The 21,422-nt window shown below is 43.9% G+C and overlaps 1 protein-coding gene across 3 annotated transcripts in view; it reads right to left on the bottom strand.

Annotated features, from left to right (window-relative positions):
• The window catches only part of lrrc28 (leucine rich repeat containing 28), a 62,739-nt gene extending 54,178 nt beyond the window's left edge, over positions 1 to 8,561 (bottom strand). For all 3 annotated transcript variants that reach the window (XR_006309494.2, XM_043677523.2, XM_043677526.2), the window contains exons 1-3: positions 8,427 to 8,561; positions 3,846 to 4,062; positions 2,796 to 2,836 (exon numbers count right to left, since the gene is read on the bottom strand). Coding sequence is in view for 2 of the 3 variants with exons in the window: in XM_043677523.2 (XP_043533458.1) it covers positions 2,796 to 2,836; positions 3,846 to 4,013 (209 nt within the window). In the remaining variant the exon portion in view is untranslated. The remainder of the gene's footprint in view (positions 1 to 2,795; positions 2,837 to 3,845; positions 4,063 to 8,426) is intronic.
• Between the last annotated feature and the right edge of the window lie 12,861 nt (positions 8,562 to 21,422).

Below are 21,422 nucleotides of genomic sequence, written 5' to 3'. Positions count from 1 at the left end.
TTAATGGCAAAAGGAGATATCGGGAGGATAGTCCTATCATGCAAAGTAGAGCATTTCATTTAGATTTATAAAAAGTAAAATCTAAATTTTCTGGCAAATTAAAATCAGGGTTATTTTTCTTGATTGAAGTGAGGTAGAATTCAATGTTCCAAAAGCACACAGTTAAAAATTGAGATGCTGACAAAGAATGATGATTACAGAGTGAAACCGGACCCCAAATTTAGTCGTCAATACTCAAAATCACTTTAAATTGATATATTATGCCTGACTCTTATTTATTTCAATAGAATTATGTTTAATTGTTTGGTAGTTTTTGTTGTAAAAGGTAATTTTGATGATGCTTTTTACCTTGCACTCATTATGACAATTTGCAAGAGATAACATAGTAAAGGGAAAAACATTTATATTGAATGAGGGGAGTGTCCTGATTGATTGGCAAGTAGATTCTGATTGGTAGTGGTATTGCAAGAGAGAAAGAACCAATTAAATGACTGACAGTTAACTGTCAAACTTTGTTTGAATTTTAAAGGAAGCTGACTCTAATTTGTCATTAGCAAAGAACAAGGCCATGTGTATTAATTTGTAGATATAGCTTTAGCACATGAATGCATCATACTGTGAGTCTGACCAATAATCAGAAGGTGGTTATCAGTGTAATTTTTTGCACACTCAGGATTATGTGGCAAACATTGTCCAATTGTGCAAACAGTCATAGAGCACAAAACAGACTATTTGGTCCAACTTGTCTTTGACGACCAGGCTTCCCACACTAAACTAGTTCCAGTTGCCTGAATTTGTCCCATTATCCCTCTAAATCTTTCCTATTCATGTACTGGTCCAAATGTATTTTAAAATGTTGTGACTGTACTTGCATCTACCACTTCCTTTGGCAGTTCATTCTATATACAAACCACTGTCTGTTTGAAAAAGTTGCCCTTGAGGTCCATTTTAAATCTTTCTCCTCTCATGTTAAAATTATGCCCTCTAGTTTTGAACTCTCATATCCTAGGGAAAACGGTCACCCCTCATTAGCGTACGATTTAAAATGTGTCGTTCTTCAGCTTCTTCAGTTATATGTCTTACAGCATCTGTAACACATACTGACCTCTCTTGTATGTGAATATTGCACAAAGATGTACTGTTTAATCAAGACTTCACTGGAAACAGTTTGTGGAGACTAATCAATCATTCCAACTAACTAGCCAGATTTAAGTTGAGTTATGTTTGTATGTTACCCATGCCAGCCAATTAAGGCTTGACTAATCTGGCATGCAAACAGAACAAGCCTGCTTAAAAGCATTATCTTCATCTTCTTACATACTAATGTAACAGGTAAAAACAATGACTGCAGATGCTGGAGGTACCTACATTTGACTAATTCAAAATTCACATTCTAAAATAAATGATATTAAAATATATATATTGATGTAACAGCCAAGTCTCTCAATTGGTTGTAATCAAAGTAGGCTAGTGTGATCCAAGGTACATGATTTTTATATATTTTAATATCATTTATTTTAGAATGTGAATTTTGAATTAGTCAAATGTAAGTACCTTGACCTCCCTCTCCAGAGACAGAGAGCAACAGAGATGCCCAGGCTGGGGTGAAGGGGGAGGAAATGTCTCCTCTGGTCATCATAGAGTTTGGTGACTCTCCTGTATTGTTCTGCTGGCCGTGAACTACAGTCTGCTACAGGTAACATGCATTTCTGACAAACACCCTGAGGAGAGGGTAAGGTAGTTTGGGGTTGCTAAGTTCACTTGTGGCCAGTACATGTCCACGAAAAGGGTTGGCTCCCTCGTATCCAGGAAACTCCTGAGGACTTGGTGACCTCCTGGGTGTATGTGATAAAGGGAGGAGCCGTTATCTGTGCTCATGCAAGAGCAGCATGAGGCAGCGCCTGTGGCACGGCCATTGGGGGTATGCAACAACTCTAGCTGTGAAGGCTGGGAACTGCCTCACAAATTCAGCTCGAGAGAAATCAGGCTAAAATGGAGCCAATCGGGTCAGGGACTAACTGCATTAAAATGGAATTAATAATGCCCAAAGACATTTCCAGTCCTAACTTTTTAACGACATTGAAACAAACTAAACAAAAAGAGGTAACATGAAAATCAGACTCATTGTACTCAAAACAATTGGCAGAGACAAAAACTTACACATTCCTAAATCCAATAGTTCCTTACTTATAAGATAAAATCAGAAGTTTAAAATTCTTCATTCTCACAGAAAAATGAAATTCTCTCTCCATCGGTACATATCTAAATATCACACAAAAACTGGCATTGCATACCAATTCATCATGTTGCTGAGTACATTCAGCCACAAACATGTAGACAACATTCAACCTAACTAGTTTAAAATGAAACACAGCATCAACCTTTTTTTTGAGAACAAGTATAATTCCACATTTATATTGTACTACCTGCGTGCAACTAAGCCAAGGTCAGCATAAATTTGGTCTGGATCCTAGTTAAGTTCCTGCTATGTAAGAAGTGAGCAACTATCTTTAAAAATCAATATTATCTTGGAAATACTCAGAAGCATCTTTGCAACTTGTAAAATACTGTAGAAAATAAAGTGTATAGTTGTAAAATATACTGTTTGTACAAACTACCATTCATTTAGCTGTTCAGCGTTAATAACAGTCTTGTTGTCAAAAGGCTACCTTTAAGGTAATATAACTTAAATTAAACAACTTTGTTTACATTACAAATTACATTGTTAATGGTAAATAGACATGCATTTGGCTAAAAATACACCAAAATGAACAAAGCATTTTGAGAATACTCACAATTCAGTGAGATTTGGAAGTTTCTCCCCAAGGTTGTCTGGCTGAAATAGTTAAAGATTACAATTATTTTTAATTCTTGTAGTTTAATTTCTAAAACTGTAACATCTCCAAAACTAAAATGCTTGAATTTACAATAATATTTATTCACATTTTCTGTACTTGGCACTACTGCAGAATATAATTCATCAAAATTCTACAATGCAATAAATAAAGGAGATCCCTGACTGAAGAACTAACCATTTTAAATGATTCCAAAGTTCATTCCTAAAGGCTAAAGTGAAGTATTTCATCATGCATTCTGGCTGAATTGAAAGCTAAAATGTTGCCCAGAGAAAATGTTCACTGGCAGTCTGTTCTCTCATGCTCCTTAACTGAATTCATTATTACACAAAATATTAAAACCCAAATACTAACAGCCTTCACTATTTCTCCAAAGTTGAGCCAGTTGGATAACAGCTCCCTACTGAAGGAGAGTAAACAGTATGCATAAAACTAGAGCAACGGTACAAATATGGGCAACAGGCTAAGCTATAGAGATGTATAACCTTGCATTGTTTCCATTTGGTTTCATCAGTTGTAGCATTTTTTAATGTACATTTATTATTTTAAATTTATCTTTCTCAAAAACAGTTTTACGTATCTCCTTCCTGACCCCTCTGCTGGTATACACACTCTGGCAGAATGAAACGTACTCTCAGGCATGTCTAAACACTGTCAACCACAGGGGCACAATAACCAAAGCAGATGCTTTCCCCTGACATCAACAGAAGAAACTCTCCAGCAATGAATCTTCTCCAACAAGGCAATCAGGAATCCTGTTTTTAAGTATTTCTGTCTCAACCCTGTATGAAATCAGCTTCTTCATGACAGACTGTAAGTCAAAAATGAAACATTTTGTTCCAGAAGATCTAGCTCCAATTTAAAATGCATTGCCAAAACAATCTGATGAACCTCAAAACATGCACAAGACTACCTATTACTTGCTCATAAGCTTTGAAACAACCTCGCTATTTATTTTTAAAACAACAGATTAGGAAATACCACACATACCAAAGTTGTTAATAAATTCATCTTCATGTAAAGGTGTTCCAAGTATTCTGAGCCACCACCTTTCAGTAATTCATGAGGAAATCTGCACAAGTTCTTATAATTGAGAAATAGTTTTTTGTGCTTCTCCTGCTTAGCCACCAAAATAATTTTCCAGAGATCGATGTTCATGATCAAAGCACCTTACACAACTGGGATAATGTCAAATATCCATGGTTTCCTGAAAAGAAAAGTCATCTAAGGTTAATCAAAATTAAAAGAACCCTCTGCACCATTGACAAAACAAAGCTGACAAAAATTCTCAAGAAACAAACAATGACCTGAATGCAAAGGTGAAAAAAAAATTACATTTGAAAAAAAAGTGTATGTTTATCCAATCCCTCATAGCTATTGCAAGAGCAGGTGGCTTAGTGTGTATTTTTCTGGAGTTTTAATTAATTTAACTCATGGAGCAACACATTGTTTAGATAGTGCTGACCTTGAATGACCAACAAAAATCAAAGCAGAAACTAGGTTAGAGATGATCCACACATGAATAAGGTTACACAATCATAGCCTGAAAAATTAACAAACTTAAAACTTAAGTTTCAATTCATTAATTGCCATTTAGGAACAATCGGATAGAGTTTCTCTTTGCGTAATATTAGCACATAACAAAAAATGGGAATGTTAAATATGAGTTATACCATTTATGTTTTCCACTGCCTTTTGAAGTGCTCCAAGACTGCATCTGCTGAGAAGAGGACTTACTGACAAAATACCCCAGGATCAAACATGTGAGCTCCCAGAAATGGGGAATGGGCCTGCAAATTATAGTCATTTTCTTTGAGAAAACATTACAATTTAGTACATTTTAAATGGGATTTACTGCAAATGAAACACAAGTTAATTTACAAAGGCACCAATGAAACTATTAAATTATTGATTTACATCATTATGCAAATCAGGTTAATCACAGATGAAGTCAAGACATCTGATTACATTTTTAATGATACTTCTGTTTCCAATTATATTAACAAAGTTGTACCAACTTACCTCTCAAAATGCATTAAAAATACTTTATAATGGTGGAAGATAAAATAAAAAAGGTGTTTACACTATAGCACAACAGTTGTATTCCTCTGCAACCTCACGCTATTGAAAATCGTGCAATGGAAAACTGCTGTAGAAAATCATGTTGTAAAAGATCACGAATAGAAAACTGCTATACCCCCATTCTGTAGAAAGTTTGTGTTATACAGACAACATCCTCAATTCGTCAATCGTGTTATAGCCAATTCCCACTGATGAAACACATTATAGCAGAACGACCTGTCAGCAATTACACTGCCTAATGACTCAGAAAGACAAGATACTGATTACACAAATAATTTTAGCAATGATATAAGGTGTAATTTAACTGGTGTAACTTCAAGAGCATTTTGTATGAATTTTGTGACTCATTCCATCATGGCTAAAAACCAGCAAGTGGAAAAAGCTTTTTCATTTTTAAAGTGACCTATACTTACGTCATAAACGTTACATTTATAGAGTATAGGACTATGAATAAACATCTGTAAAATATTTTTAAAATTGCAATGATAAGACACGAACATTTACTGTTTAGTAACATATCTGAAAACTTAGGCATAATATTGCAAGACATTCGAATTAAGTGAAACTGGAGACTGCACATGAAAATCAGAGGTGTGACCAAGTTTGTGGAGGGTCATTGATTTAGATACAAAGAGTTAGTCTTACAGATGCAAAAAATTAAGAAAAATGGGTGCATTGATCACTTCTATGCATAATTTTGTAATTTTTTTTAGCCACGCAATGGTTTGACGCAGGAACTCGCAGCCATTAATCAGGCAGGAAACAATTTTAAGAGATAGCGCAGTTTTTAAAACAGGCAGTTTTCTTCAGGTAGGGCAGAAGGAAACAGACTGCAAAGAATATACAGCACATCAACAATCCAATCAGTCTGTTGTTTATACCTTTCAAAATTGGTCTCCTCTTACCTCATCTCAGACATTCACCAAATCTTCCTATTTTCTTTTTTCCCATGCAGTTATCTTGTTTTCAGTTGAAGACATCAGAGTGCTTGCCTTAGCCATTTTGTGTTATTTATCCTATTGATTGTAGTAACTAAAAAGGAATCTCTCTGCTGTCCACCATAGGCAAGGTAACTGCAAATAACCTCTTACTGGAGTTACAATGAGGATTCCACCCATCAAGTGGCTCAGAGGCGTGGTCTCCAAAGGAAGACCAGTCCAAGAAAAGTGCAGAGGTCAGCAGCGACCATTATACATTGGCTTCTGTGACTTCAAAGGGCATTTGACTCTAAACCAGGAGGAATTATGGAACATCCTTCTCAAATTGGCTGCCAGCAGAAATTCTCCACCTGCTATATGTAAATATGCAAGCCATGATCCTCACCAATGGATCCACTACAGAACTAGTGAGCAAACTGGGGGTCAAGTGAGACTGTGTTACACACCAATACTTTTCTTCAGCATATTCTCTGCAACACATCACTCCATATCTACGAAGCTTACCACTGGTGTGGAGATTCATGACAGGAGAAGCAGAAAACTGTTCAATCCGCATTACTTCCAGTTTCGAAGCAGGACCACTCCTCACCTTCACCAAGCTATACAGCACAGGTGATATTGGTTTGTATACACACACAATTGCTGAGCTCCAAACCATTGTTGAAAATTCAAAGAGGCACACATGAGAGAATAGGCCTTGGTCTAAAACTTGAAAAAAAAAAGGTTCCCTACCAGTCTGCTTCCAACACACACTGTCCCATGACGGTCAAAATCCAAGCAAGCCTTTGGATAACATGGACCAATTTATATTCTTCAAAGCCTCCATACTTCAAAATAGTCATGGTTGATAAAATCCTCCAATGAACCCTATAAAAGCATTTAATGACTAAAAGCTCAAACCGGACACCAAGCCTAATATCCATAGGGCAGTAGTACACCTTTCCCATTCAGTATGTATCAGAAATATGGACAATATACATTAGACATCTCAAATTCCTATAGAAATACCATCAGTCATGCTTCTCCAAAATCCTGCAGATCCACTGTCAGGACAGGCGCTCCACGATCAGTATATCCTCTCTCAGGCTAACATCATCAACAATGGCACACTGGTTACTGTCAATCAGCTGCATCAGGGCACACCTGACGCAAGACTTCCAAAAAAAGTTATCGATCCAAGTTCTCTATTCCAAAGCTTCACCACAGCATGCAGTTATTAATCAGGCAAAAACACATTCATGGATGTCCTCAAAGCCTTCGTGGAAAAATCCAAATCCTCACAAACTGTTGTGAATCTCACCCAACTGTCTATCCTGGAAAGGCAGGTCTGCAGAAATACCAACTATCTCAAACATCTCTGACAGAACCATAAAAAGCTCAGTGCAAATGGCAGAAACAGAAGAATTCGAACAACCCCTCGACCTCTTCAAACATCACCTGCCCCATTTTCAGCAGGGTGTGCAGACCAGCATTGAACTGTTTAATCAGTGCAGGTCCTAATTCTCCAAGGTGGAAGATAGTCAGAAGAGAGTTTTCTAAAGTGTTATGCGTCATGTTATATCCTTTGTCAGCTATCAGAACAGCCCTCAGTTTGATACCATCTGCAAACAGTTTGGTAAGAATTACTTGTTCCCAAGTCCAAAACTTGAATGTAAATAATGACTATCAGTGGAAAAGGTCAGCAGGATAAACAGTGTCAAAACACAGAGTGTGTTATGACGTGGAGGTGGCGGTGTTGGACTGGAGTAGACAAAGTTAAAAATCACAGAACACCAGATTATAGTCCAACAGGTTCAATTGTAAGTACTAGCTTTCAGAGTGCTGCTCCTTCATCAGGTAACTGCCCAACTAGTTATTTGATGAAGGAGCAGCACTCTGAAAACTAGCACTTCCAAGTAAACCTGTTGGACTATAACTTGGTTTTGTGTGATTTTTAAACACAGAGGGAAGAGCTTAGCTTTCAGGTGTTAATAGGGAAAACATTGCTGCGAGTGTATGTGTCTCTCTAATTAGTAGATGATGAAAAGTTCCCACAACACATGGGGTGGCACAGTGGTTAGCACTGCAGCCTCCCAGAATCAGGGACCCAGGTTCAATTCCAGCCTTGGGCGACTGTCTGTGTGGATTTTGCATATTCTCCCGGTGTCTGCGTGGGCTTCCTCCCACGGTCCAAAGATGTGCAGGTCAGGTGAATTGACCATGGTAAATTGCCCGTCGTGTTAGTAGGTCTGAGTGGGTTACTCTTTGGAGGGTCAGTGTGGACTTGTTGGGCCGAAGGGCCTGTTTCCACACTTGTAATGAATGTAAACATCACTTTTTCCACAAATATTCAAACTCTGGAGGACCAGATTGATTTAAAAAATATCTTCAATCCCAAAGTAAAGTTTTCTGTAAAACGACAAATACATGAAAAGTTTTGGGATTTGTTGTAATTGCAGCGAAGATGTGGTTGCCCTGGGAGGTGCTGCCTCGGTATTCCCTATCCTCAAAATCAAAAGGCTGTTCACTGACAGGTCACAACAGGTCAGACTGAATATAAATAACCAAATACCTCATGGAGCTCGGGGGAAGCGCAATGATGACAGGGGACTCGGCGGCCTCAGCAGGAGGGACACCACAAACCCGCCGGGGCCTGGGCCTGGGCTCTGCGGCTGGGCTCCTCTCGGATCGGGCAGACAGCCGCCGCCATCGCTGGGCCACAACAATCCCGCTCCTCATTGGTCCTGCCCCACATCGGCAGCAAGACGCCTCCCTATTGGGCGCCGGCTCGCGGAGCACGATGGGACTTGTAGTCCAGTCTGAAGACCCTGCCCAGACACACACATCTGGATCAGAGTGTTGCTGGAAGAGCACAGCAAGGTCAGGCAGCATCGGAGGAGCAGGAAAATCGACGTTTCGGGCAAAAGCCCCTCATCAGGAATAAAGGCAGAGAGCCTGAAGCGTGGAGAAATAAGCTAGGGGAGGGTGGAGGCGGGGAGAAAGCACATACACACAGGTTAAAAACAATGACTGCAGATGCTGGAAATCAGATTCTGGAATAAAGTGGTGCTGGAAAAGCATAGCAGTTTAGGCAGCATCCGAGGAGCAGGAAAATCGACGTTTCGGGCAAAAGCCCTTCATCAGGAATACAGTTAAAAATCACACAACACCAGGTTATAGTCCAACAGGTTTAATTGGAAGCACACTAGCTTTCGGAGCGACGCTCCTTCATCAGGTGATTGACAATCACCTGATGAAGGAGCGTCTCTCCGAAAGCTAGTGTGCTTCCAATTAAACCTGTTGGACTATAACCTGGTGTTGTGTGATTTTTAACTTTGGACACCCCAGTCCAACACCGGCATCTCCGAATCATCAGGAATACAGGCAGAGTGCCTGAAGGGTGGAGAGATAAATGAGAGGAGGGTGGTGGGGGTGGGGGTGGGGGTGGGCGTGGGGAGAAAGTAGCAGAGTACAATAGGTGAGTGGGGGAGGGGATGGAGGTGATAGATCAGGGGGGAGTGGATAGGTGGAAAGGAAGATAGGCAGGTAGGACAAGTCATGAGGGCGGTGCTGAGCTGGAAGTTTGGAGCTTGGGTGAGGTGGGGGAAGGGGAAATGAGGAAACTGTTGAAGTCCACATTGATGCCCTGGGGTTGAAGTGTTCCGAGGAGGAAGATGAGGCGGTCTTCCTCCAGGAGTCGGGTGTTGAGGGAGCGGCGGTGAAGGAGGCCCAGGACCTCCATGTCCTCGGCAGAGTGAGAGGGGAAGTTGAAATGTTGGGCCACAGGGCGGTGTGATTGATTGGTGCGGGTGTCCCAGAGATATTCCCTAAAGTGCTCTGCGAGGAGGCGTCCAGTCTCCCCAATGTAGAGGAGACTGCATTGGGAGCAACAGATACAATAAATGATATTGGTGGATGTGCAGGTAAAGCTTTAATGGATGTGGAAGGCTCCTTTGGGGCCTTGGATGGAGGTGAGGGAGGAGGTGTGGGCGCAGGTTTTGCGATTCCTGCGGTGGCAGGGGAAGGTGCCAGGACGGCAGGGTGGGTTGTTGGGCGCGTGGACCTGACCAGGTAGTCACGGGGGGAACAGTTTTTGCGGAAGGCGGAAAGGGGTGGGGAGGGAAATATATCCCTGGTGGTGGGATCCGTTTGGAGATGGTGGAAATGTCGGCGGATAATTTGGTTTATGCAAAGGTCAGTAGGGTGGAAGGTGAGCACCGGGGGGTTCTGTACTTGTTATGGTTGGAAGGGTGGGGTCTGAGGGCAGAGGTGTGGGATATACACACACCCCAACCCTTCCCTCTCCCAAAGGCCCTCCTGCACAAATCCCAAACAGCTCAATCCTTCACCAAAGACAAATTACTGTAGAAACAGAAAATCTTAACAAAAACAGAGACTGCTGGAGAAAAACAGCAGGTCTAGCAGAGAACATAGAGTTAATGTTTCAGGTCCAGTGAGCCTTTTTTTTTAATCACCTCAAAGACCTTCCTATCCCCAACCTCCAAAAGCTCCAGCACCATCTTCACCAAAGTCAAAATACTGCAGAGACTGGAAGTCTGAAGCAAAATCAGAAATTGCTGGAGAAACTCAGCAGGCCTGGCAACATCTGCAGCGAGAGAGACAGAGTTAATGCTTCTGAAGAAGGGTCACCAACACGAAACATAAACTGTCCTTTCTCTACACAGATGCTGCCAGACTTGCTCAGTTTCTCCAGCAACTTCTGTTTTTGATACACATAAATCCCTCCCCCAATTATCACTTGACACAACCCTATAACAGCTCCAGCTCCTTCTTTACTTAAAGCAAAACATGGTGGAGGCTGCAACTCTGAAATAAACACCCAAAATATTGAAGAAACCCAGCACGTTTGTCAGCACTGTGGACAGAGAAACAAGAGTTAATACACAATTAGCTCTGTTTTCTCTCCACAGATACTGCCATGCTTGCTGAGATTCTCAAGCACTTCTGGTCTTGGGTGTTACAGCCTCAAATATAAGACAGATCAGAACAAAGAACGAAGAAAATTTACAGCCTGGCCCTTCAGCCCTCCAAGCTTGTGCCAATCCAAATCCACTGTCTAAACCTATTGCCCATTTCTGAAGGATCTGTATCCCTCTGCTCCCCACCTACTTATGCATCTGTCCAGACATACCTTAAATGAATCTACTGTGCCTGCCTCTATTACCTCTGCTGGCAATGTGTTTCAGGCACCTATCACCCTCTGTGTAAAGTACTTTCCACATGTATCTCCCTTAAACTTTTCCCCTCTCACCTTGAATGTGTGACCTCTCGTTATTGAATCCTTCACCCTGGGAAAAAGCTTATCTCTATGCAACCTGTCTATACCCTTCATGATTTTGTAGACCTCAATCAGGTCCCCCCTTAATCTCCTTTGTTTGAATGAAAACAATCCTAACCAATTCAACCTCTTTTCATAACTAGCGCCTTCCATACCAGGCAACATCCTCGTAAACCTTCTCTGCACCCTCTCCAAAGCGTCCACATCCTTTTTGGTAATGTGGCAACCAGAACTGTACACAGTATTCTAAATGCGACCGAACCAAAGTCTTGTACAATTTTAACATGACGTGCCAGCTCTTATACTCAATATCCCATCTGATGAAGGCAAGCATACCATATGCCTTCTTGACCACTCTATCCACCTGTGCAATAACCTTCAGGGTACAATGGACCTGCACTCTCAAATTTGTCTGCTCATCAACTTTTCCCAAGGCTCTTCCGTTTACAGTATACTTTGTTCTACTAGAATTAGATCTTCCAAAATGCATGATCTCACATTTGCCCGGATTGAACTCCATCTACCACTTCTCCGCCCAACTCTCCAGTCTATCTGCATTCTTCTGTATTCTTTGACAGTTCCCTATGCTTTCTGCTACTCCACCAATCTTCATGTCATCTGCAAACTTATTGATCAGACCAACCATGCCCTCTTCCAGATCATTTATGTATATCACAAACAATAGTGGCCCCAGCACTGACCCCTGTGGAACACCACTGGTCACCTTTCTCCATTTCAAGAAACTCCCTTCAACTACTACTCTCTGTCTCCTGTTGCTCAACCAGTTCTTTATCCACCTAGCTAGAACACCCTGCACACCATGTGACTTCACTTTCTCCATTAGCTTACCATGGGGAACCTTATCAAATGCCTTACTAAAGTCCATGTATATGACATCAACAGCTCTTCCTTCATCTATCAACTTGGTCGCTTCCTCAAAGAACTCTAATAAGTTGGTAAGGCATGATCTCCCCCACACAAAACCATGTTGCCTATCACTGATAAGTCCATTCTCTTCCAAATATAAATAGATCCTATCCCTCAGTACCTTCTCCAGCAACTTTCCCACCACTGACATCAGGCTCGCTGGTCTGTAGATACCTGGAATATCCCTACTACCCATCTTGAAAAGGGGGACAACATTAGCAACTCTCCAGTCCTCTGGAACTTCACCTGTGTTTAAAGATGCTACAAAGATACCTGTCAGGGCCCCAGCTATTTCCTCTCTCACCTCCCTCAGCAACCTGGGATAGATCCCATCCAGTCCTGGGGATTTGTCCACTTTAATATCCTTTAGCCAACCCAACACATCCTCCCTCCTTATGTCAATGTGATCCAGAGAAAACAAACTTCTATCTCTAATCTTAACATTCAAGACATCCCTCTCCTCAGTGAACACTGATGCAAAGTAGTCATTGAGAATCTCACCCATTTTCTCGGGTTCGACACACAACCTTCCTTCCTTATAATTTATTGGATCAATCCTTTCTCTAGTTATCATCTTGCCTCATATATGAATAAAAGGCCTTGGGATTCTCCTTAATTCTGTTTGCTAAAGTTATTTCATGACCCCTTTTAGCCCACTTGATTCCTCGTTTAAGGTTGGTCCTACTCTCCTGATATTCCTCCAAAGCATGTTCTGTTCTTAGCTGCCTGGACCTTAAGTACGCTTCCCTTTTCCTCTTGACTAGTCGCATAATTTCTCTTGTCATCCACAGTTCACAAATCTTGCCTTTCCTATCCCTTGTTTTCAAATGGACACGCCTATCCTGCACCATCTTCAATCTATCTTTGAAAGCTTCCCAAATATCAAATGTGGACTTCCCCCAATCCATGTTTCCCAGCTCCTGCTGAATTTTGATATAATTGGCCTTGGCCCAGTTTAGTACTCTTCCCTTAGGACCACCCTCATCTTTGTTTACGAGTATTCTAAAACTTAAAGAATTGTGGTCACTATTCCCAAAGAAATCCCCCACTGCAATTTCTACCACCTGGCCCAATACCAGGTCCAATGTGGCCCCTTACCTAGTTGGACTATTAACATATTGCTCTAGAAAACTTTCCTGCTTGCTCCTTACAAATTCTGCCTCATCCAGACCTCTGACACTAAGTATATCCCAGTCAATGTTGGGAAAATTGAAATCTCCCATTACCACCTCCTTGTTGCTGTTTACCTATTTGTACTTCTAACTCACGCTCACTGTTAGGAGGCCTGTAGTACAGCTCCAACAACGTAATTGCACCCTTCTTAATTTCTCAGCTCTACCCATAATGCCTCACTGCTCAAGCCCTCCATAGTGTCCTCCTTTAGCACAGCTGTGATATCATCCCTGACTAGCAATGCAACTCCTCCCCCCTTTTACTTCCCTCCCTATCCTGTCTGAAGCATCTCTATCCTGGAACATTTAGTTGCCAATCATGCCCTTCCTTCAACCAAGTCTTCGTGATCTCAATAGGCACCAATCCAAGCCCTAGGTTTGTCTGCCTAACCCATTATAGTCCTTGCATTAAAGCATATCCACTTCAGACCACCAGTTCCTTTGTGTTCATCTGCTCTCTGCCTACTCTTCCCTTTGATAATGCTAACTTCATGATCCTGTTCCTTACTGCTTCTAGTTTCTACCTCACTGTCTTCTCTTCAGGCTCAAAGCCCACATTAGTTTAAATCCTCCCCAACAGGAGTAACAAAAACTCTCCCAAGGACATTAGTTCCAGTCTGGATGAGATGCAGACTATCCAATTTGCAATAGGCTCACCTCCCCCAGAACTGGTCCCAATGTCCACAAATCTGAACTCCTCCCTCCTACACCATCCCTCAAGTGTTCATCCTGCCTATTCTTTCATTTCTACACTGGCTAGCACGTGGCACTGGTAGCAGTGCCAACTTACCAATTTAATAGAATTCTTTGAGGAAGTGACCAAGTTGATAGATGAAGGGCTGTAGATGTCATATACATGGACTTTAGTAAAGCATTTGATAGGGTTCCCCTTAGTAAACTAATGGAGAAAATGAAGTCACATGGTGAGCAGGGTGTTCTAGCTAGGTGGATAAAGAACTGGTTGAGCAACTGGAGACAGAGAGTAGTAGTTGAGGGGATAGTGGATTTGGATCGGGCACAGGCTTGGAGGGCTGAAGGGCCTGTTCCCGGGCTGTAAAGTTTCTTTGTTCCTATATTATTGGTGCCGATATGCACCACAACAACTGGCTGTTCACCCTCCCCTTTCAGAATGCTCTGCAACCGATCGGTGACATCCCTGACCAGAGCACCTGAGAGGTAACATAACACCCGGGAGTCTCATTTTTGGCCACAGAACCGCCTATCTACTCCCCTTACAATAGAATCCCCTACGAGTCTTTTTCCCACCCTTCTGAACAGCAGTGCCCGCCACAGTGCCATAATCCTGGCAACTTCTGCCCTCTCCTGGTGAGCCATCTCCTCCAACAGTATTCAAAATGGTAAAAACAATGACTGCAGATGCTGGAAACCAGATTCTGGATCAGTGGTGCTGGAAGAGCACAGCAATTCAGGCAGCATCCGAGGACAGGCAAAATCGACGTTTCGGGCAAAAGCCCTTCATCAGGAATAAAGGCAGAGAGCCTGAAGCATGGAGAGATAAGCTAGAGGAGGGTGGGGGTGGTAGAGAGTGGCATAGAGTACAATAGGTCAGTGGGGAAGGAGATGAAGGTGATAGGTCAGGGAGGAGACAACTGTACCTGTTTTGGAGAGGGATGACCGCAGGGGACACCTGCACTGCCTTCCTACTCTTTCTCTGCCTTTTGGTCACTCATTCACTGTCTCCCTCTGCAATTCTAATCTGCTGTGTGACGAATTCACTAAACATGCTATCCACAACCTCCTCAGTATCGTGGATGCTCCACAGTGAGTCCACCGCAGCTCCAGAGCCGTCATGCAGTCAAACAAGAGCTGCAGCTCACTTCTTGCAAGTGTAAGAGTCAAGGACGTCAGCCACGTCCCTGAGGTCCCACATCAAGCAGGAGGTCCATGCCATGGGTCTGAGGTCCCCTGCCATTGTAAGCCTTAGCTTTAACTCAACTAACTAATACCAAACAATGCACTTAAATATATAAAAGAAAAGAAAAGGCCTTACCTTACAGAGTCCTTTTCTTCTGGTTAGGTGGAGTGGGGGGGGGTGTTGGGAGGGAGATACAACACTTGTAGTATCTTGGGTTTAGCCGCTGCCCGAATATATAAAAAGTCCTTACCTTCCCGGCAACCTCCTGGATCCAACGTCACCTCCGCTCTGTCCCCTGCTGCTCCCGGATAGGAAAAAAGAAATTAAAATCCGGGACAGTCTGTCACCCTGCATGGCACTCAGGGAGTGTGCTGCACTGTTGTAGGTGCCATCTTTCAGATGAGACATGAAATGGAGGACCGGTTTGTCCTCTCAGGTGGATGTAAATTATCCCACAGCTATTATTTTGAAGAAGAGCAGGGTGGGGTTTACAGTTGCTCAATGAACAAAGAATAAAAGATCAATAGTAGAAAGGGCACTCTTGTGGAGCAAGTGCACTGTTCTAGAAGGCCAGAGGTTTAAGTCCCCCAGCTCCAGAGCTTGTGTCATTGTACAGCTAAACAGGTTGATTAAAGATATCTAAAAGGGTGAATGATTCCCTCTCCAAACCTCAGTTTATGTGATCATATTTTGTCAACATGACAACATTGCTAATAACCATCAAAAACCCAATAATACTCCTTTAGGAATGAAAGGGCAGTAGCAAAAATGTATTCATTTCACTTGCAAGATATTTTAGAATTGGGAAGTCTATGAAATGTTTGATAATATCATTTCATGCAGGTGACAAAAATATCAAAACCATGATGTACCAGTGGGTACACTGCCCCCTGGTGGGCTTTAGTAAAATAGGAGTAAGTGAGGACTGCAGATGCTGGAGATCAGAATCAGAACGTGTGGTGCTGGAAAAGCAAAGCAAGTTAGGCAGCATCCAAGAAGAGGAGAGTCGATATTTTAGGCATAAGCCCTTCATCAGGAATGTGGAGGAGTATGCCCAAAGGGGTCTGAGAGATAAATAAGAGGGGAGTGGGCTTGGGGGAAGGTAGCTTGGAAGGTGATAGGTAGATGAAGGTTGGGGGTGATAGTGATAGATCGGAGCGGTGGATGGAATGGATAGGTGGGAAGAAGGATGGACAGATAGGCCAGTTCAAGAGGGTGGTTCAAGTTAAAGGTTGGATCTGGAATAAGATGGTGGGAGGGGAGATAAGGAAACTGGTAAAATCCATATTGATGCCATGTGGTTGGAAGGTCCCAAAGCGGAAGATGAGGTGTCCTTCCTCCAGGCATCAGGCGGCTAGGATTTGGCAGTGGAGGAGGCCCAGGACTCGCATGTCCTTGGCGGAATGGGAGGGGGAATTGAAGTGATCGGCCGCGGGGCGGTTGGGTTGTTTGGTGCGTGTGTCCTGAGATATTCTCTGAAACATTCCACAAGTTGGCGTCCTGTCTCCCCAATGTAGAGGAGACTGCATCGAGAGCAACGGACACAGTAGATGAGGTGTTTGGATGTGGAGGAATATCCCTGCTGTAGGTGAATGGCTCATTTGGGGTCTTGGATGGAGGTGAGGGGGCGGTGTGAGGGCAGGTTTTACACCACTTGTAGTGGCAACAGAACGTGCCAGGAGTGGAGGGTGGTTTGGTGGGGGGCATGGACCTAATGACGGAGTCACGGAGGGAATGGTCTCTGCGGAATACAGATAGAGGTAGGGAGGGAAATATATGGGTGGTAGGAGTCTGACTGTAGGTGACAGAAATGCTGGAGGATGATGCGTTGTATCTGGAGACTGGTAGGGTGGAATGTGAGGACCGGGGGATCTATCCTTGTTGCAGTTGGAGGTGAGGGGTTCAAGAGTGGAGGTGCGCGAAGTGGAGGAGATGCACTGGAGGGCATTGTTGACCATGTGAAGGGGGAAATTGCGGCCTTTGAAGTAGGAGGCCATCTGGGATGTTCTGCTGTGAAATTGCTCCTTCTGGGACCTGATATGGTGGAGGCAGAGGAATTGGGAGTAGGGGATTGGGGGAGGTGTTGTCCAGGTAGCTGTGGGATTCACTGGGTTTGAAGTAGGTGTCTATGACTGCCGATACAGTCATCAATGCAACAGAGGAAACGTTGGGGAATGGTGCCGGTGTAACTGCAGAAGATGGACTATTCCACAGACATCTACTTCAAACCCCCCAACTCCCACAGCTACCAGACTACACTTCCTCCCACCCCTCCTCCTGTAAAAACACTATTCCTTACTCTCAATTCCTCCGCCTCCACCGTATCTACTCCCAGGAAGAGCAATTCCACTGCAAAACACCCTAGATGCCTCCTACTTCAGTGACCACAATTTCCCTTCTCATGTGGTCAACAATACCCTCCAGCACATCTCCTCCACTTCCCGGACCTCCGCCCTTGAACCCCATACCTCCAGCTGCAACAAGGATAGATCCCCCGATCCTCACATTCCCACCCTACCAGTCTCCAGATACAACGCATCATCCTCCAGCATTTCCGTCACCTACAGTCAGACTCCTACCACCCATATATTTCCCTCTCTACCTCTATCCAGTCCTCAGCTTCCACCTCACCAATCTCCGGATACAGCACATTATCCTCTGCCATTCCTGCCACCTATAATCAGACCCCACCACTAGAGATATATTTCCCTCTCCACCCCTATCAGCATTCCACAGCATTCCTCTGTGACTCCTTTGTTAGGTCCATGCCCCCCCATCAAGCCATGCTCCATTCCCGGCACCTTCCCCTGCCACCACAAGAGGTGTAAACCTGCGCCCACATCTCCCCTCTCACCTCCATCCAAGGTTGCAAATGATCCTTCCAAATCCAGCAGAGATTTTCCTGCACATCCAAACACCTCATCTAATGTGTCCATTGCTCTCGATGTGGTCTCTACATTGGGGAGACAGTATGCCAACTTGTGGAATGTTTCAGAGAATATCTCCAGGACACACGCACCAAACAACCCCACAGCCCTGTGGCCTGTGGCCGATCACTTCAATTCCCCCTTCCACTCTGCCAAGGACATGCAAATCCCGGGCATCCTCCACTGCCAAATTCCAAGCCACCCAACACCTGGAGGAAGAACCTCATCTTCCACCTTGGGATCTTCCAACCATGCATCATCAATGTCAATTTCCCCAGTTTCCTCATCTCCCCTCCTCCCATCTTACCCTTGATCCAACCCTCCAACTCAGCACCACCTCTTGAACTGGCCTACTTGTCCATCTTCCATCCCACCTATCTGCTCCACCCTCCGCTCTGACCTATCACCATCACCGCCCACTTTTATCTACCTATCGCCTTCCAAGCTACCTTCCCCCAGCCCCACCCCTCTCCTGCTGTACTTTTCCAGTGCCACACTTAATGGAAAATACGTTGCTATGTGCACACATGGGCTCCCACTATCTGAATTACACCCTGACGCACCCATGTTGAATGAGTTGCCTGCAGCTAGGAAAGTAGAAAGGGCACTACATTTAACTTCACTGTTTGGAGTAAGGTAAAAGAAAATGAGCCGTGTCCTTGTTGTATACAAATTGGCTGCTACATTTCCCTCCATTGCAACAGCAACTGCATTTTAAGACATGCTATAGTGTGTGCTATATTTGTTAAAGGCTTTCAGGGACTGAGGAAGGGTCACTCAATCCAAAAGGTTAACTTTGATTTCTCTCCTCAGATGCTGCCAGATCTGCTAAGCTTTTCCAGCAGTTTTTGTTTTTGTTTCTGATTTACAGCATCTGCAGTTCTTGACTTGTGCATACAGTTGTAGACATCATATCACAGGAAGGCTGTGAACGCACTGAAGACAATATAGAAGAAATTGACATGCACGTTTCCAGGAATCAGAATACTTCAGTGATGAGAATAGATTGGGGAGCCTGAGACTGTTCTCCTTGGAGAATGAGATTTGATGCACAACAATTGGCTCAGATCAGGAATGTACTGCCTGGAAGTGTGGTGGAGGCTGGTTAAGGCATTCAAAAGGGCATTGAATGATTGTTTAAATAAGGTAGATGAAAAGGCAGGATAATGCCATGAAATCATAACATTCATTTGGAAAGTCAGCAAAGATACACTGGGCTGACTATCCACCTTCTGCACAGTGAACATTTCTATGATCTTGTCTGTGGTAGTAGAATAATGTTTTGGGTTGATCCTGTTAATGGAAAACACCACGCTCATATCCACTGCATGGTAGCATCATGAAGCAGTTTACTCAACTAGTTGTTCAAATTATTGAGGTATTTTGTCTTTTCTAGGTGGTTGGTGGTAGACTAGTCACTTTTCAGGTCCAAGGGTGGCAGCCTTTGACATACGTTTGTAAGCTTGCATGATACATAACAACAATCTAAAAAGCCAGAAGACATTTGTAAATTCATTTGCACACTCTAGATGTCTACATTGCATTCTTTATCTACGTAGCAGGCAGTACACTTCAGAGCAAATACAATGTTTCCAACGATGTAGATGTTCATTTTATGCCAGATAAAGTGATCCAATATTGATACTTTTTCTCAGCTGTTATTTGGCAGCTTTTAAAATTTATTTGATGTGATTTGCCAGGCCAGCATTCTTAGTTGCCCTTGGGAAAGAGGTGGTGAGTTGTCATCTTGAACTGCTGCAGTCCGTCTGGAGCAGGTACACCCAAGTGCTTCCAGAAAGTCAATTCTTTACATTTGTTTGGTAAAGGTGGAGTGTAACAGTTGTGTTGAAACTTTATTGCTGGAACAGCACAGCAGGTCAGGCAGCATCCAGGGAACAGGAGATTCGACGTTTCGGGCACAGGCCCTTCTTCAGGAATGAGCAGAGAGTGTTCAGCAGGAGAAGATAAAAGGTAGGGAGGAGGGACTTGGAGGAGGGGCGTTGGAAATGTGATAGGTGGAAAGAGGTCAAGATGAGGGTGATAGGTCGGAGTAGGATGGAGGCGGAGAGGTCAAGAAGAAGGCTGCAGGTCAGGAAGGCGGTGCCGGGCTGGAGGGATTCGGCTGAGACAAGGTGGGGGGAGGAGGGATGAAGAAACTGGTGAAGTCCAAGTTCATCCCCTGTGGTTGGAGGGTTCCCAGTCGGAAGATAAGACGCTCCTCCTCCGACCGTCGCGTTGTTGTGGTTTGGCGGTGGATGAGTCCAATGACCTGCATATCCTCGGTGGAGTGGGAGGGGGAGTTGAAATGCTGTGCTACAGGGTGGTTGGGTTGGTTCGTCCGGGTGGCCCAGAGGTGCTCTCTGAATCGCTCCGCAAGTAGGCGGCCTGTCTCCCCAATATAGAGGAGGCCACACCGGCTGCAGCGGATGCAGTAGATGATGTGTGTGGAGGTGCAAGTGAATCTTTGGTGGATATGGAAGTTTCCTTTGGGGCCTTGGAGAGAAGTGAGGGGGGAGGTGTGGGCGCAAGTGTTGCACCTCCTGCGGTTGCAAGGGAAGGTGCCGGGAGTGGAGGTTGGGTCGGTGGGGGGTGTGGATCTGACAAGGGAGTCGCGGAGGGAGTGGTCTCTACGGAAAGCTGATAGGGGAGGGGAGGGAAATATATCCTTGGTGCTGAGGTCTGTTTGGAGGTGGCGGAAGTGACGGCGGATGATGCGCTGTACATGGAGATTGGTGGGGTGGTAGGTGAGGACCAGTGGGGTTCTGTCCTGGTGGCGGTTGGAGGGGCGGGGCTCAAGGGCGGAGGAGCGGGAAGTGGAGGAGATGCGGTGGAGGGCACCGTCGACCACGTCGGGGGGGAAATTGCGGTCCTTGAAGAAGGAGGCCATCTGTGTTGTACGTATTTTGAACTGGTCCTCCTGGGAGCAGATGCGGCGGAGACGAAGGAATTGGGAGAATGGGATGGCGTTTTTACAGGGGGCAGGATGGGAGGAGGTGTAGTCCAGGTAGCTGTGGGAGTCGGTTGGTTTGTAGTAGATGTCCATGTTGATTCGGTCGCCTGAGATAGAAACAGAAAGGTCTAGGAAGGGGAGGGAGGAGTTGTAACAGTTGTGTGTCATTCTTGTTATAATGGGTCGCTTATGATTTTCACCAGTGAATTTTTCACTTATTAAACAAAATTTCCTTTTCAAAATTATAGGAAGGATGTGAAAGCACTGGAGGCAGTATAGAAGAGACTTTTGCATGTCTGGTTCCAGGAATGAGAAAACTTCAGTGATGAGGATAAACTGGGGAGGTTGAAATAAGTGAAATACATTTTAGATGCAATTCACCTCACATCAAATTTAACAAACTTTGCTGACACCAAA

Source organism: Chiloscyllium plagiosum, unplaced genomic scaffold (assembly GCF_037043375.1).
Source record: "Chiloscyllium plagiosum isolate Xiang-an unplaced genomic scaffold, Cpla_swu_hap1 HiC_scaffold_39, whole genome shotgun sequence".
Taxonomy (NCBI): Eukaryota; Metazoa; Chordata; class Chondrichthyes; order Orectolobiformes; family Hemiscylliidae; genus Chiloscyllium; species Chiloscyllium plagiosum.
Note: the sequence above shows the minus strand (reverse complement) of the source record. Positions and strands in the feature narration are given on the sequence as shown.